The sequence below is a fragment of the Chiloscyllium plagiosum genome, unplaced genomic scaffold, assembly GCF_037043375.1.
Source record: "Chiloscyllium plagiosum isolate Xiang-an unplaced genomic scaffold, Cpla_swu_hap1 HiC_scaffold_28, whole genome shotgun sequence".
Classification (NCBI taxonomy): domain Eukaryota; kingdom Metazoa; phylum Chordata; class Chondrichthyes; order Orectolobiformes; family Hemiscylliidae; genus Chiloscyllium; species Chiloscyllium plagiosum.
The window spans coordinates 54,347,781-54,364,283 of record NW_028270166.1 but is presented as its reverse complement, the minus strand read 5'-3'; the positions used below and the strand labels follow the sequence as shown (position 1 = coordinate 54,364,283).

At 44.4% G+C, this 16,503-nt stretch overlaps 1 protein-coding gene across 1 annotated transcript; it reads left to right on the top strand.

Annotated features, from left to right (window-relative positions):
• The first annotated feature begins 9,188 nt into the window (after positions 1-9,188).
• LOC148142766 (putative G protein-coupled receptor 139) lies at positions 9,189-14,952 on the top strand. The gene is made up of 2 exons (XM_087976214.1): positions 9,189-9,336; positions 14,045-14,952. Exons 1-2 carry the CDS (start codon positions 9,189-9,191, stop codon positions 14,950-14,952), a joined length of 1,056 nt encoding a protein of 351 aa, XP_087832340.1.
• Positions 14,953-16,503: the final 1,551 nt, after the last annotated feature.

Sequence of the window (16,503 nt, the reverse complement as noted above, 5' to 3'; positions counted from 1 at the left end):
CATCCACTGCTCGACATTTGTCGACCTGTCTTGTTACCTCCTCAAAGAACTCAATAAGATTTGTGAGGCATAACCTGCCCCTCACAAAACCATGCTGACTGCCTTTCATCACACTATGCTTTGCCAAATAGTCATAAATCCAACTCTCAGAATTCTTTCCAAAACTTTGTTGACCACAGACTAAGACTGACTGGTCTGTAATTGCCTGGGATTTCCCTATTACCCTTCTTGAAAAGAGGAACAACATTTGCCTCCTTCCAATCCTCCGGTACGACTCCCATGGAGAGTGAGGAGGCAAAGATCTTCACCAGTGTCTGAGTAACCTCCTTTCTTGCTTCCCGGAGCAGGCTAGGATAAAACTGAGGAGGGACTTATCAATCTTAACGTTTTCCAATATTTCCAGTACATCAACTTCTTGATCTGGTCAAGCCTGTACCCCAGCTCCTCAAAGTTCTCATTCACAACAATGTCACTTTGCTCAGTGGAAACTGAAGCAAAAAACTCATTTAGGGCTTCCCTATCTGCTCAGACTCCACACACAAGTTCCCAACGCTATCCCTGATCAGCCCTACCTACTCCCTGATCATTCTCTTATTCCTCACATATGAGTAAAATGCCTTTGGGTTCTCCATAATCCTTCCTGCCAAGCCTTTTTTTGTGCCCCCTCCTGCTCTCCTCAGTCCACTTCTGAGCACCTTTCTAGCAAGCCTGTAATCCTCTAAAGCTGTGCTAGATCCTTGCTTCCTCCACCTTACATAAGCGGCCTTCTTCCTTTTGACGAGAAACTCCTCTGTTCTCGTCATCCAAGGTTCCTTAATCCTACCCCTTCTTACCTGTCTCAGAGGAACAAATTTGTGCATCACTCACAACAACTGCTCCTTAAATAGTCTCCACATGTCTGCTGTTCCCTAATTGTGGAACAATTGCTCCCAGTCTGTACTTCCCAACTCATCTGATCGCATCATAATTTCCTTTTCCCCAATTAAATATCTTCCCTAGTTGACTGCTCCTTTGCTCCAGTGAACTGGATCAGTACCAAGCTGATAACATTCTTCGTTGTTCAACTGCTCAGTAGGCAGTGACATCCAGGTAACGTATACACCTGTACAAAATAAAAAATGTGCAATTTATCCAAACTTGTCATGGCACAGAAAAAAATAAGTCAGAGAGAGTCATAGAGTCATAGAGATGTACAGCACAGAAACAGCCCCTTCGGTCCAAATATCCCAACCCAATCTAGTCCCAGCTGCCAGCACCCGGCCCATATCCCTCCTAAGCCATCCTATTTATATACCCACCCAGATGCCTTTTAAATGTTGCAATTGTACTAGCCTCTACCACTTCCTCTGGCAACTCATTCCGCACACATACCACCCTCTGAGTGAAAAAGTTACCTCTTAGGTCTCTTTTATATCTTTCCCCTCTCACCCTAAACCTATGCCCTCTAGTTCTGGACTCCCCAACCCCAGGGAAAAGACTTTGCTTATTTACCCAATAATTGCGGTCTTTGAAGAAGGAGGCCATCTGGGTTGTACGGTATTGGAACTGTCCTCCTGGTAGCAGATGCGGCGGAGACGAAGGAATTGGGAATTCCCCCCAGACGTGATCAACGATGTCCTCCACCGCTTCCCGCTCCTCCGCCCTTGAGCCCCACACCTCCAATCACCACCAGGACAAAACCCCACTGGTCCTCATCTACCATCCCACCAACCTCCATATACATCGTATCATCCGTCGTCATTTCCGCCACCTCCAAACGGACCCCACCACCAGGGATATATTTCCCTCGCCTCCCCTATCAGCATTCCGAAAAGACCACTCCCTCCATGACTCCCTCGTCAGGTCCACACCCCCCACCAACCCTACCTCCACTCCCGGCACCTTCCCCTGCAACCACAAGAAATGCAAAACTTCCGCCCACATCTCCCCCCTTACTTCCCTCCAAGGCCCCAAGGGATCCTTCCATATCCACCACAAATTCATCTGCACCTCCACACACATCATCTACTGCATCCGCTGCACCCGATATGGCCTCCACTATATTGGGGAGACAGCCCGCCTACTTGCGGAACGTTTCAGAGAACACCTCTGGGACACCCGGACCAACCAACCCAACCACCCCGTGGCTCAACACTTCAACTCCTCCTCCCACTCCACCAAGGACATGCAGGTCCTTGGACTCCTCCATCGCCAGACCATAGCAACATGACGGTTGGAGGAAGAACGCCTCATCTTCCGCCTAGGAACCCTCCAACCACAAGGGATGAACTCAGATTTCTCCAGTTTACTCATTTCCCCTCCCCCCACCTGGTCTCAGTCAAATCCCTCAAACTCAGCAGCGCCTTCCTAACCTGCAATCTTCTTCCTGACCTCTCCGCCCCCAACCCCACTCCGGCCTATCACCCTCACCTTGACCTCCTTCCACCTCTCGCATTTCCAACGCCCCTCCCCCAAGTCCCTCCTCCCGACCTTTTATCTTAGCCGGCTGGACACACTTTCCTCATTCCTGAAGAAGGGCTCATGCCCGAAACGTCGATTCTCCTGCTCCTTGGATGCTGCCTGACCTGCTGCGCTTTTCCAGCAATACATTTTCAGCTCTGATCTCCAGCATCTGCATTCCTCACTTTCACCTCCCTGACTGCAGGGAAAAGACTTTGCTTATTTATCCTATCCATGCCCCTCATAATTTTGTAGACCTCTATAAGGTCACCCCTCAGCCTCTGACGCTCCAAGGAAAACAGCCCCAGCCTGTTCAGCCTCTCTCTGTAGCTCAGATCCTCCAACCCTGGCAACATCCTTGTAAATCTTTTCTGAACCCTTTCAAGTTTCACAACATCTTTCCGATAGGAAGGAGACCAGAATTGCACGCAATATTCCAACAGTGGCCTAACCAATGTCCTGTACAGCCGCAACATGACCTCCCAACTCCTGTACTCAATTCTCTGACAAATAAAGGAAAGCATACCAAACACCTTCTTCACTATCCTATCTACCTGCAACTCCACTTTCAAGGAGCTATGAACCTGCACTCCAAGGTCTCTGTTCAGCAACACTCCCTAGGACCTTACCATTAAGTGTATAAGTCCTGCTAAGATTTGCTTTTCCAAAATGCAGCACCTCGCATTTATCTGAATTAAACTCCATCTGCCACTTCTCAGCCCATTGGCCCATCTGGTCAAGATCCTGTTGTACTCTGAGGTAACCCTCTTTGCTGTCCACTACACCTCCAATTTTGGTGTCATCTGCAAACTTACTAACTGTACCTCTTATGCTCGCATCCAAATCATTTATGTAAATAACAAAACGTAGAGGACCCAGCACCGATCCTTGTGGCACTCCACTGGTCACAGGCCTCCAGTCTGAAAAACAACCCTCCACCACCACCCTCTGTCTTCTACCTTTGAGCCAGATCTGTATCCAAATGGCTAGTTCTCCCTGTATTCCATGAGATCTAACCTTGCTAATTAGTCTCCCGTGGGGAACCTTGTCAAACGCCTTACTGAAGTCCATATAGATCACATCTACCGCTCTGCCCTCATCAGTCTTCTTTGTTACTTCATCAAAAAACTCAATCAAGTTTGTGAGACATGATTTCCCTCGCACAAAGCCATGTTGACTATCCCAAATCAGTCCTTGCCTTTCTAAATACATGTACATCCTGTCCCTTAGGATTTCCTCCAACAACTTGCCCACCACTGAGGTTAGATTCACTGGTCTATAGTTCCCTGGCTTGTCCTTACCACCCTTCTTAAACAGTGGCACCATGTTTGCCAACCTCCAGTCTTCCGGCACCCCACCTGTGACTATCAATGATACAAATATCTCAGCAAGAGGCCCAGCAATCACTTCTCTAGCTTCCCACAGAGTTGTCAGGTATACCTGATCAGGTCCTGTGGATTTATCCACCTTTAACCGTTTCAAGACATCCAGCACTTCCTCCTCTGTAATCTGGACATTTTGCAAGATGTCACCATCTTTTTCCCTACAGTCTATATCTTCCATATCCTTTTCCACTGTAAATACTGATGCAAAATATTCATTTAGTATCTCCCCCATTTTCTGTGGCTACACACAAAGGCCACTTTGCTGATCTGTGAGGGGCCCTATTCTCTCCCTAGTCCTCAATATATTTGTAAAACCCCTTTGGATTCTCCTTAATTCTATTTGCCAAAGCTATCTCATGTCCCCATTTTGCCCACCTGATTTCCCTCTTAAGTATACTCCTACTTTCTTTATACTCTAAGGATTCACTCGATCTATCCTGACTGTACCTGACATATGCTTCCTTCTTTTTCTTAACCAAACCCTCAATTTCTTTAGTCATCTAGCATTCCCTATATCTACCAGCCTTCCCTTTCACTCTGACAGAAATATACTTTCTCTGGATTCTTGTTATCTCATTTCTGAAGGCTTCCCATTTTCCAGCCCGTCTCTTTACCTGCAAACATCTGCCTCCAATCAGCTTTTGAAAATTCTTGCCTAATACTGTCAAAATTGGCCTTTCTCCAATTTAGAACTTCAACTTTTAGATCTGGTCTATCCTTTTACATCACTATTTTAAAACAAATAGAATTATGGTAACTGGCCCCAAAGTGCTCCCCCATTGACACCTCAGTCACCTGCCCTGCCTTATTTCCCAAGAGTAGGTCAAGTTTTGCACCTTCTCTAGTAGGTACATTCACATACTGAATCAGAAAATTGTCTTGTACACACTTAAGAAATTCCTCTCCATCTCAACCTTTAACACTATGGCAGCCCCAGTTGATGTTTGGAAAGTTAATATCCCCTATTATTCTTACAGATAGCTGAGATCTCCTTACAAGTTTGTTTCTCAATTTCCCTCTGACTATTAGGGGGTCTATAATACAATCCCAATAAGGTAATCATCCCTTTCTTATTTCTCAATTCCACCCAAATAACTTCGCTGGATGTATTTCCGGGAATATCGTCCCTTAGCACAGCTGTAATGCTATCCCTTATCAAAAATGCCACTCTCCCTCCTCTTTTGCCTCCCTTTATATCCTTCCTGTAGCATTTGTATCCTGGAATATTCAGCTGCCAGTCCTGCCCATCCCTGAGCCATGTTTCCATAATTGCGATGATATCCCAGTCCCATGTTCCTAACCATGCCCTGAGTTCATCTGCCATCCCTGTTAGGCCCCTTGCATTGAAATAAATGCAGTTTAATTTATTAGTCCTACCTTGTCCCTGCCTGCCCTGACTGTTTGACTCACTTCTGTTCTCAGTTGTACCCGTCTCAGATCGATCTCTTTCCTCACTATCTCCCTGGATCCCTCCCCCCCACCTTACTAGTTTAAATCCTCCCAAGCAGTTCTAGCAAATTTTCCTGCCAGTATATTAGTCCCCTTCCAATTTAGGTGCAATCTGTCCTTCTTGTACAGGTCACTTCTACCCCAAAAGGGATTCCAATGATCCAAAGATGTGAATCCGTCTCCCAAATACCAGCTCCTCAGCCATGCATTCATCTGCTCTCTCCTCCTATTCCTGCCCTGACTAGCTCGTAGCACTGGGGGTATTCCAGATAATACTACCCTTTGATGGACCCAATAAGGAGAGACTTTTATTTTAATTCTACTTTCGGTTCAAAGCAGTAGAGGGAACCCCACATTGAGTCGAAGCCGTTGTTGTCTCTGTCGTTGGACTGTTTAATGACAATGATGAGGCAGCTGTACTTTCATTTTAAAAGAGTAGAGTCAGATTTAATTTCTATCTACCCTGTGCCAAACCCATTCCAAGGTGTCTGATGGAGACAGTATGTGGAGAAAGTGAGGACTGCAGATACTGGAGATCAGAGTCGAGAGTGTGCTGCTGGAAAAACACAGCAGGTCAGGCAGCATCCAAGGGACAAGAGAATCAATGTTTCGGGCATAAGCCCTTCAACAGGAATCAGGAGACAGTATGTGGCATGATTTAATGAATATCTAATTCCATGTTGAACACAGCCTGGGGATTTGAAAGGGCCTAGTAGAGAGAGATGTACATTGTAATTAAACATGTGCATACCTGTTCTCGAATGTTTGATGAGGGAGGTTTATTTTCCAAGTGGAGGCACAGGAAAGGTGTTGACGAGGTGCTCATCCTCGTCGATAATGTGTTGCAGGCTGCAAAGAACGTGTTGCAGTCATTTGGCTCTTGGGAAGGACTGGACAATGAAGTGTACACTGTCTGTTGTAGACTGTGGCTGTCTCCTGAGGAGGTCACTACGCTTTCTCACTATGGCACAACAGAACTGGCAGTCGATGAGTTGAGCATTGTACCCTGTTCTTGTGAGGGCAACCTTGAGCACTGTCAAGTGTCCATCATGCCTCCTCCTCCTCTGAGTTGACTGAGTGTGACATCAAGGACCTTGAGGAAGACTGTGATCAATGGGAATTGGAGAAAATTCTGCACTGGCAATGCCCTCAACTGTAAATGGGAAATCCAAACTCTGTCAGTTGTCTTCCAAGTCACTTAACACCCTGACTAGGGACTAATTTACTGCTCCTTCACTATCGTTTGTTAAAAATCTTGGAATCCCCTTCCAAACAGCTCTGTGTGTACGACTGCACCACTTGGATAGAAGAGGTTCTAGACGGCAGCTCCCTGTTACCTTCTCCAGAGCTGTTGGGAATAACAAATAAACTCTGTCTTTACTAGTAGAAAGTGAGGACTGCAGATGCTGGCGATCAGAGCTTAAAAATGTGTTGCTGGAAAAGCGCAGAGGGTCAGGCAGCATCAAAGGAGAAGGAGAATTGACGTTTCGGGCATAAGCCCTTCTTCTTTGATGCTGCCTGACCTGCTGTGATTTTCTGGCAACACATGTTTAAGCTCTGCGCTTGCTAGTGCCTTCCAATACCCATGAACCGATGTGTTAAAATCGGTTTTATGTTTTCACAGTTTGTTCTGAAGTCTCAGAAAGGGAAGACCTTGCTGTATGAGTGTGACACCAGTAACATCAGGAGCACCACATGACATTGAGGTAACAATTCCCTTCGTTTTCACACAGTCAGAGGATTGATCGTGTGATGTCAATGCCATTGAGATCAACATTTACATCGCAAGTTATAAAAATGCAACACATCATTGATATAGGGACATTTGATATGGAAACTGAGTAATTTCTCATTTACTGTCCGTCACCAAATACTTGTGAGTCCTCTGACACGGCAGCTTTGCTGTTCCTGTTCACATCAGACAATTTGTCACAGTTCAGAAAGAAGAAACAAAAATTAAACTGCTGGAGAGAAACTCAGCAGGTGAAAAGACAGAAACAGAATTAATGTTTTGAGGCCAATGAAACTTACTCACAACAGCTTTATGTCAGAGTCAATATGTTTACTCTGTTTCCCTATTCAGATGTAACCTCATCTGCTGCATGTCTCTACCGGTTTCTGTTTGTATTTCAGGTTTCAGTTGCTTTTTCTGACGGGTCTCGAGGTTGAACTTGGTTATATTTGCCCAATATGGTCCACTCCTTGAGCTGTTGTGCCAGTGACACTTGTGTTACACTGGAGTCTGTTTTTTCTTCATGTTCCAAAAAATCTCTTTTTGCTCATATCCATCCAAATATGCAAATCTCAGGAAATCGGTTTTATTTGAAAAGGCATTTTGCGGAAACTGCATTTCACGAAACAACAGGAATAGATTATTGATGATGCCGCACTCTGTGGCCTTCATTGAACAAGTTTGTCTCCTCAGACTCCAAAAGATTTTAATACATATCAGAGACTAATTACAGCAAAGCCCACCATCTCTGCACTGACCCAGACTGAGTTATATATCTCCTGTTATTATCATGTAATCTCCCTGTACCCCTGTACATTTTGTTTTTAGATTAGATTTTAGATTAGATTAGATTACAGTGTGGAAACAGGCCCTTCGGCCCAACAGGTCCACACTGACCCGCCGAAGCGAAACCCACCCATACCCCTACATTTACCCCTTACCTAACACTACGGGCAATTTAGCATGGCCAATTCACCTGACCCTGCACATCTTTGGATGGTGGGAGGAAACCGGAGCACCCGGAGGAAACCCACGCAGACACGGGCAGAACGTGCAAACTCCACACAGTCAGTTGCCTGAGGCAGGAATTGAACCCGGGTCTCTGGCGCTGTGAGGCAGCAGTGCTAACCACTGTGCCACCGTGCCGCCCCACGGTGTTGTCTCTGCCTGTTTTAATTCTGAATATCCTGTGCAGATATGAACAATCTTTTCAACCTGTTACCCTGCGATGAAAGAGTGTGTCTGTAAAATCTATTGCCTGAATCACATTTATAATTCTCCTGTTCTATTCAGATTATCGATTGACATTCCATCTCCCAAATGTAATCTGTCTCCTTGCTCTGCATTATATTTCATTCCACCTGTTTGAAAGCGTGATGTTTGAATACTGGTGACTGGAGGATATCATTGTACTCCTCTCCAATCTCCACAGCCAAAGCCCCCAATCCCCTGTATCTCTGAGGCAATGTCAAATTCATTCTGTCCCTGATCCCTTAATAAGCAATGTTTTAATAAACTGTTGTACATATTACATTTAGGTCTAAAGTCAAAGAATGTAAATATTGCTGATTTAAACCAAATAAACTGCAATAAGATATTTGCTATTTTAAAAAAATGCTGAAGAGCACTTTGTGGTGAAGTTACAAAGTTGCCTTATTAGATCAGTGAAAGGAACATTCAGGCAAATCCATACTTCCTGCAAATGGTCAGAGTAATTATGGTGACAATCTGGTGGTTGGCGGTTGATCGAGTGATCAGCACAGTAACAACCTCTTGACTGCTTTTTTTGAGGAGGGCTGTTGGATGCAGCATTGTGCAGGGAAAACACAACAGGATCATCCAGCCTGCGAAAAAGAAACATCCATCATTCTCCCTCCCCACTGACTTCACTAGAACAATTGGCAATGGGAGATAAGAACAATAGCCAGTGATATCAAATCCAGTCCCGTTATCAATGTGTACTGAAAGTGTTGTATTGAAAAGGGGTTAACTAGAAATGTTTGTTCAGTCACTGTGATTAACGTCAATCTCCATGGAATCTAATTGCGTAACTGGAGGCTTTCTCTCTCCTATTAGTAAGGGCTTCTTTCAATGCATCATCCCCTTGTTTCAGCAACTGCATCACATCCACCACTAACGGCAGCTGCAGAGACAGGGAAAGGAGAGATCAGAATCTGAGAACAATGGACTGGAATGTTCCAACAATGGACAGGAGTTTATCTGTGGGGCTTAACTTCCTTTCCTGGTCTTTATTATCTTATCGGATAGAAGGTGTACTGCTGATTATTCAGGCAGGTTACTATCCCATCCTCGCTATTGTTGGTGCTCCTGGTAAGTCCCTTTATGTCTATCTCCATTCATTTGTTTCCCTAAATCATGTTGAACTCCATTGCTATTTCTGTTGTCTGTATTTGACAAGGACAGAAACTATTAACTTCAGTTTCAATTAAACACTCCATTCATTATCCACAAATTTCAGACCTCTCCCTCACAAGCATCTGATACCGAGACTGCTCACAATGTCGAGGCCCTTTTTATCCTGAACCGATTTGTGTCTTGGTATTGTGTCCATCATCAAACCTGTCCATTGCCGGCTCCATAATACCACCAGATTCCACCTACATTTCAGTACTGTTGATGAATAAACAATTATCTCAGCCTGGTCACACGTTCAGTTGTGAATATTTCAATTGCAAACTTGTTCTTGGCTCGAAAGTAATTCCATGACAGAAACACCATGTCATGAATTAATGTCACTGGAAGGATAATTCAGAGACACAAGCTAATGTGCGAAAGACACTGTTTCATATTCTATCACAACTGAAAACAGACCTTAAATTCAAATGACAAGAATTGGAGAAAAAGTGAGTTTCACTAATAACAACCATAAGACCCCCACGATTTTGTCTGAAATCCGAGCTGTTTCACTGATGTTGTTTGGGAAAGAAATCTAACATGCTTATCTGGTTTGGGTTAAGTGTGACTTCGGATCCAAAACATGTCATTAAACTTGTAATCTGAGGCCAAATAGTAGAAGATAGACTGGGACCTTTTTCACAGGAGTGCAGGAGATGGAGAGGCAACCTGATAGGAGTTTATAAAATGATGAGAGGTACAGATCGTTGTCTTTTCTCTATGATGGGGGATTTCAAGACTGAGGGCACCTTTTTCTGGTGAGAGGAGAGAGATGTTAAAGACATGAGGGGCAAAGCTTTTACACAGGAGGTGGTTCACATGTGGGATGAATTTCCTGAGGAAGTGTGGGTACAATTACAACATTCCAAAGAGATTTGGATAAGTACATGAGTAGGGAAGATTTGGAGGGTTTTGGGCAAGGAGCAGGGAGGTAGGAAAAGTTTAGTTTGGGATTATGTTCAGCATGGACTGGTTGGACTGAAGGGTCTGCTTCTGTGCTGCTGTGTAATGTGCTTGGCTCTATTCTGCCTTGGGGAATGGCCTCTCAGGTCAAGGTCAATCAGTGTTGGTCATCAAACGCTGTCCATACCAGTGATCAGGACATTCCCATGAAATCAAAAACATCAAGGGTTAAATCAAACAAAGGAATATGCTGCCGTTTTGAAACAAAAAAAAGTGTTGGGAAAAATGAACATGTTTGCCCGCCTGTGTCGAAAGAAAGACAGAGTTCACATTTCGAGTCCACTGACCACACATGAGAACTGAAAGCAGCTGGGAAATACTGTGATTATTTTAGTGACAGAATTGTTTGTTTTGAAGAGGAGAAGGAGTCAGTTGAACAGAAGGAGAAAGAGAGAGGGAGAGAAAAAGGAGCAAACAAAGGGATTGCTGATTGGCTGGGATGGAAATAAAATGTGGCATTAATCTCATTTATTTTTCGCCTTTTCCCATACTCTTGAAAATCATTCCAAGTCGCTGTTTAAACTGAGTTATGTCCCCCCTGCCTCTCTTCCCAGAGTGTGCTCATCTCCTTATATTCACTAATGGGACATGGGTATCACAGACTGGGCCAGCGTTTATTTCCCCTGCCAATTGCCCTTGAGAAGATGCTGCTGAGCTGCCTTCTTGACCAACTGCAGATGCCTCGGCCCATTCAGTTTCATTTCTCTGAGACTTTGTGGTGATTGATCCAGCTGAGTGGCTGACTTGGCCATTTCAAAGGACAAGTGTCAACCTTATTGCTGAGCGTCTGGAGTCACATGTAGGCCAGACCAGGTGAAGGTGGTAAATTTCCTTCCCTGAAGGACATTAGGGAGCCAGGTGGGTTTTCCTGACAACAAACGATGGTTTCAGAGTTTCATTTGAGTCATAATTCCAGATGTTTGATTGAATTCAAATTCCACCATCTGCCACGGTGGGATCAAATCCGAGGTCTCGGTTATTACCTGGGTCCCTGGATTAATAGACCACAGGCTGGACCATCGCCTCCCCATCTTCTCTAATCACCTCCCCATGCAATAGTGGTGTTGCTGTCATCGTGACTGAGGTACAGAAAATGGTGCGATTGTCAACTACTTCTATGGAGACTGGAACTGCTAATATTTCGGGTCAGTGGGACTGTGCAGAGATGTAACAGTTCATCAGCAACTGACAAGAATCTGAGAACGAAGGCATTTTCAACACAGAGTGGGTGTACCATGTATATGTGGATTTGACCTGCTCCTGTCACTGGAACATCAGTGAAGGTTCTGTAAATGGTTTCCTCAGGTTTGTGTACCAGCTGCTGCATTCATTCAGGGAGAGCTGAGGGTCTGGTGACCCCACTCTGTACAAGGTGTGGGCAGGGCATTCACAGTGTATCAGGGTCTTCAACACGGCTAACAAATGGAGCAGAGACTGCACAGAAGAGACGCTCTGTAAACAGTGGGGAGCAGGGCACTACAATCTCCTCTCTGGCATTTCCAGGAATATTTTCCAATGTTGTACCTATTCCAGTTGCAATGTGTGACGCCAGTTTGATTAGACAATGAGGAGGTCACAGAGCTGTGTCGCCTGCTTCAGCAGAACCTGTCACACCAGGGAGAGGACTGTGCTGATATGGACCATGAAGGGAACTGGTTTGATTCTGGAACTTTCAATCCAAAAATGTGCAACAGAGGTGAATTGGCCTAAATTGCCCATTGGATTGGTTATTAGTGAGGGGTAAATATACAATAGCTGAATGGTTCTGGGTGGGTTACACTTTGGAGGGTCGATGTGGACTTATTGGGCCGAAGGGCCTGTTTCCACAATGTAGGGATTCTAATTCTAAAAGAATAGGTGTCATATCCCTCAGGTGCCATAATGCCATTTCTGAGATATTCAGGCTATCTCTGTCCCATGAGGTGAATATGTTGGTTCTGTCTCCACAGTGAAAGGAACAGAAAATCTTCCAGAAATATTAGGGAACAGAGTGACCAGTGAAGATGAGTGAGTGCAGGAAATTAGAATTATTGAAAAGGAATTACTTGAAAAACACATTACATTGAAGTGTGGTAATTGCTGCACCAAATGAGTAATGAATTTCGAGGGCTGCGGAGATGGGGCTGCAGACGGAGCATGCTGGACAGCTCTTTTGGGAGCCGGTATTGACATGATGGGTCAATGGCCTCTTTTCATCCTGTAAATTCCTTGATTCTATGAGGCACTTCCCTGAGTCTTGAGGGAAGTCAAAGTTCTTCAAAGCTCTTCCGATTCTGGGAAATATCCAGGACCGTAGTGAGTAGGTGCTGTGGCTGCAAATATTTAAAACACGGTGCAGAGGGAAAACAGAAAACAAAATCGTGGATAACTTGACATCAGTTGTGAGGAAAGTATTAGCATGTTTGTAAGGTATGTGATAACTGGATAATTGGAGAATAATGGTATAACTTAACAGAGTCAGCCCAGATTCACAAAAGGGAAATTATCTTTGATAAATCTGCTGGGGTTTGTGGAGAATGTTGTTTCTGACATTGACAAATGAGAACAGTGGAACTGGAATATTTCAATTTTCAGAAGAATTTGAGATGTTTGGTTACAGGTAAGTGAAGAACGTTAGAGCCTAGGAGTAAGAGGGGAATATACTGCAAGGATTGATGTTACGAAGTTGAAAGAGTGTTTGGTCACTACAAGAAGGAGGGTGCATTTCTGAGCTGAGAGAGTTTCATAGCCCATGTGCCTGTGACTAGGTGACAGCTGCAGAGAGTGCTGAGAATTGAGAAAATGTAACCAAAGGCTTCGAGTTGTGTTTTTGGGTTAATGAAACCGGATTTGAATTTATCCAATTAATTGAAGTTATGCCCAGGATATCAAAAACCAATTGAATTTGAATTTAATTGTATTGACAACATTTGACCAACCTGAGGTTATGAGTCTTCGTGTTTTAAAAGGAAGGACATTTTAAAAAGTAGTCCACCACCAGCGTCCATTTGTCTTTGAGGAACTGGGAGAGAATCCTTCAGGACAACAATGTTTATTCTCCATATTAGGAGCTGTAAAGCAATGACCTGTCTGCTCTCGAGTAATCACGTTTTTGGGAATTAGATTAGATTACATTACAGTGTGGAAACAGGCCCTTTGGCCCAACAAGTCCACACCGACCCGCCGAAGCACAACCCACCCATACCCCTACATTTACCCCTATATCTAACACTACGGGCAATTTAGAATGGCCAATTCCCCTGACCTGCACATCTTTGGACTATGGGAGTTAACCGGAGCACCCGGAGGAAGCCCACACAGACACAGAGAGAATGTGCAAACTCCACACGGACAGTCACCTGAGGCGGGAACTGAACCCGAGTCTCTGGCGCTGTGAGGCAGCAGTGCTAACCACTGTGCCACCGTGCCGCCCAGTGTTCTGGGAATGTTCTAGAAACCATCTGTTCTTGTGGATGTGTGTCTGTGTGTTTAGGGAGGGAAGGTTTCTTCTGTATTACATCACCTATCTGTCAGTAATTCGGAATTTGCCATGTGTTATTCCAGCTACAACTACATCAATAAATCTCTGAACATTTCATTTTGAAAATCTCACTCTGATCTCAATCAATTATAAAACGTCCATCAGGCTGATGTATAAATTGTTGGTTTTCCTTCCTCACAGTTAACGTCATGACAATCTTCGTCCTACTTTATAAAGATTGTGGATTGTCTCCATGTGTCAGGCGTTACCTGGAGGCAATGGCAGTGACGGATCTACTGGTCATTATCCTCGATCTGGTATTGAGACACATTCCCATTGTTTATTGGGAACAGTTTTATTTCCTGTACTCTGTCCCCGTGTGTAATATCCACGCTGTCCTGCTTTATGCAGCCACTGACTGTTCTGTCTGGTTCACTGTCACTTTCACCTTTGATCGGTTTGTGGCCATTTGTTGCCAGAAGTTGAAAAATAAATATTGCAGTGAGAAAACGGCGGCTGTGGTTCTGGGAACAGTGACTGTGCTGAGCTGCTTAAAGAACATTTTCTGGTATTTCATGCTCACGGGTCTTTATCGGTTGGCGAACTCCCCCTGGTTTTGTTACACAATGAACGGTGTTCTATCTTCTCGTGTCTGGGTCACAATCGAGTTCCTCCATCACATTCTAACACCAACTCTCCCATTTCTCCTAATTCTGCTGCTCAATGTTTTCACCATCAGACACATTTTGGTGACCAGCAGAGCCCGCAGGAGACTCCGGAGTCACACCAATGGGGACTCTCACCATGATAAAGAAATACAACACCGAAAAAAATCTATTGTTTTATTGTTTGTGATCTCGGCCAATTTCATCCTGTTATGGTCAATGTTAATGCTGTATTCAATATGGAACCGAATGTATAGTCTGGCATATGACTCTGTGTATCTAGATGCCTATGTGCAGGAATTAGGCTTCATGCTGCAGCTCCTCAGTTGCTGCACTAACACCGCGATTTACGCTGCGACCCAGACTAAATTCAGACAGCAGCTGAAGAATGTGCTGAAATATCCCTTTACCCAAATTCATCAAACAATCAAATTCGCTTATTAATCAATCCATCCAGGATTTTCTCATTTCAGTTCCATGTTTCAGCAATGAGGCAGCCTGTTGCTATGGTAACAGACTGAGGGTAGTGCTGGTTTATCCAATCTTATCCCACAGGGTGTTACAGGGACACATTTCAATGTTTCTCACAACTTGGGAGCCAGTGAGAAAAGGCACCATTTCACTGACTGTGTCTGTAACTTCAATTTGTAAATAATGAAAATGTTCATTAAGAAGTGCCAAGCAGTGGAACAAACTGCTTTATTGTTTATCTTTGTGTTGAAGAAGCTGAACTGGAGAGAGACAGACCCGACCCAAGTCCTGGTCCTTAGGGAAGGGGAGGGAACCGGGGCCGAGCTCAGGAGTTGGGGTTCAGTCACTTTGTCCTTTACCTTCACCTCAGGATCACTCTCTCTGACCTGGCATCAGCAGGATTCATCTCTCTCCCTTGATTCCTCTCCCTCCATTTACAGCTCTCACTCTCACAATGTCTCCCTCTCTCTCCTCTCCACCCATTGTTGTCTCCTTTTGCTCACATCAATGATGCAACATCAGTCGGACAAAACTGCTCTGTGTCGCCAAAGACATTGTTTGAAGAACGAGACACCAGCAACCTGAGAGATTCACAAGCTGTGATGCTCTGTCTGAAGGAAAATATCGGCCACTTTTGTAGTGGCATGTCGAGGCCACCAGAGGGTGGCATTGTATTACATTAAACACAGGAAGGGAGCAAGAGAGACTCAGCCTTTAATTCATCACTTTTTAATTCATTCATTCGTTCAAACTTTCCTCCAGTCCCATTGCAGCCAGAGACACAGGCTGCACAAACACATACAAACACACATTTGGAGATAAACATCAAAAGGACCATTGAATGTGCACACAGATACATTACACAGTTCGGCCGACAAAGACACACATACACACACAGACACACAGATACGGAGACACACACTAATACACACATCCATATACATTACCTCACACACTTATAACTACAAACACGCAGAGATAGTTCGACTGAGATAACGCACACAGTTCAAGAGAGAGAATCCCATACAGACACACACAGGCACATTTATACACACAAACATGCAGACCGACATAGATTCATACACATACAAAGACAGAAACAGACACAGACTGAGGTGCAGATGTGCAACAGGCCTTGACGCAGACACAGACAAACACACAGAAACACATTGTTATGGACCAGGCCAGCCCACCTTAAAATATTTGAAGGCAGTAGCTTAGACCCTAGCATTTTACTCTTTTAAAGACAGATGTGAAATCGATATTCTCATATACTTCGGGAGTGTTGCTGAACAAAGAGACCTTGGAGTGCCGGTTCGTCGCTCCTTGAAAGTGGTGTCGCAAGTAGATAGGATAGTGAAGAAGGCGTTTTATATGCTTTCCTTTGTTGGTCAGAGTATTGAGTACAGGAGTTGGCAGGTCATGTTGTGGCTGTAGAGGACATTGGTTAGGCCACTGTTGGAATATTGCATGCAATTCTGGTCTCCTTCCTATTGGAAAGATATTGTGAAACTTGAAAGGGTT

Coding starts and splice junctions, on each gene's coding strand:
- LOC148142766 (XM_087976214.1), top strand. CDS start 9,189: ATGGACTGGAATGTTCCAACAATGGACAGGAGTTTATCTGTGGGGCTT. Junction 9,337..14,044: donor CGCTATTGTTGGTGCTCCTG/GTAAGTCCCTTT, acceptor CCTTCCTCACAG/TTAACGTCATGACAATCTTC.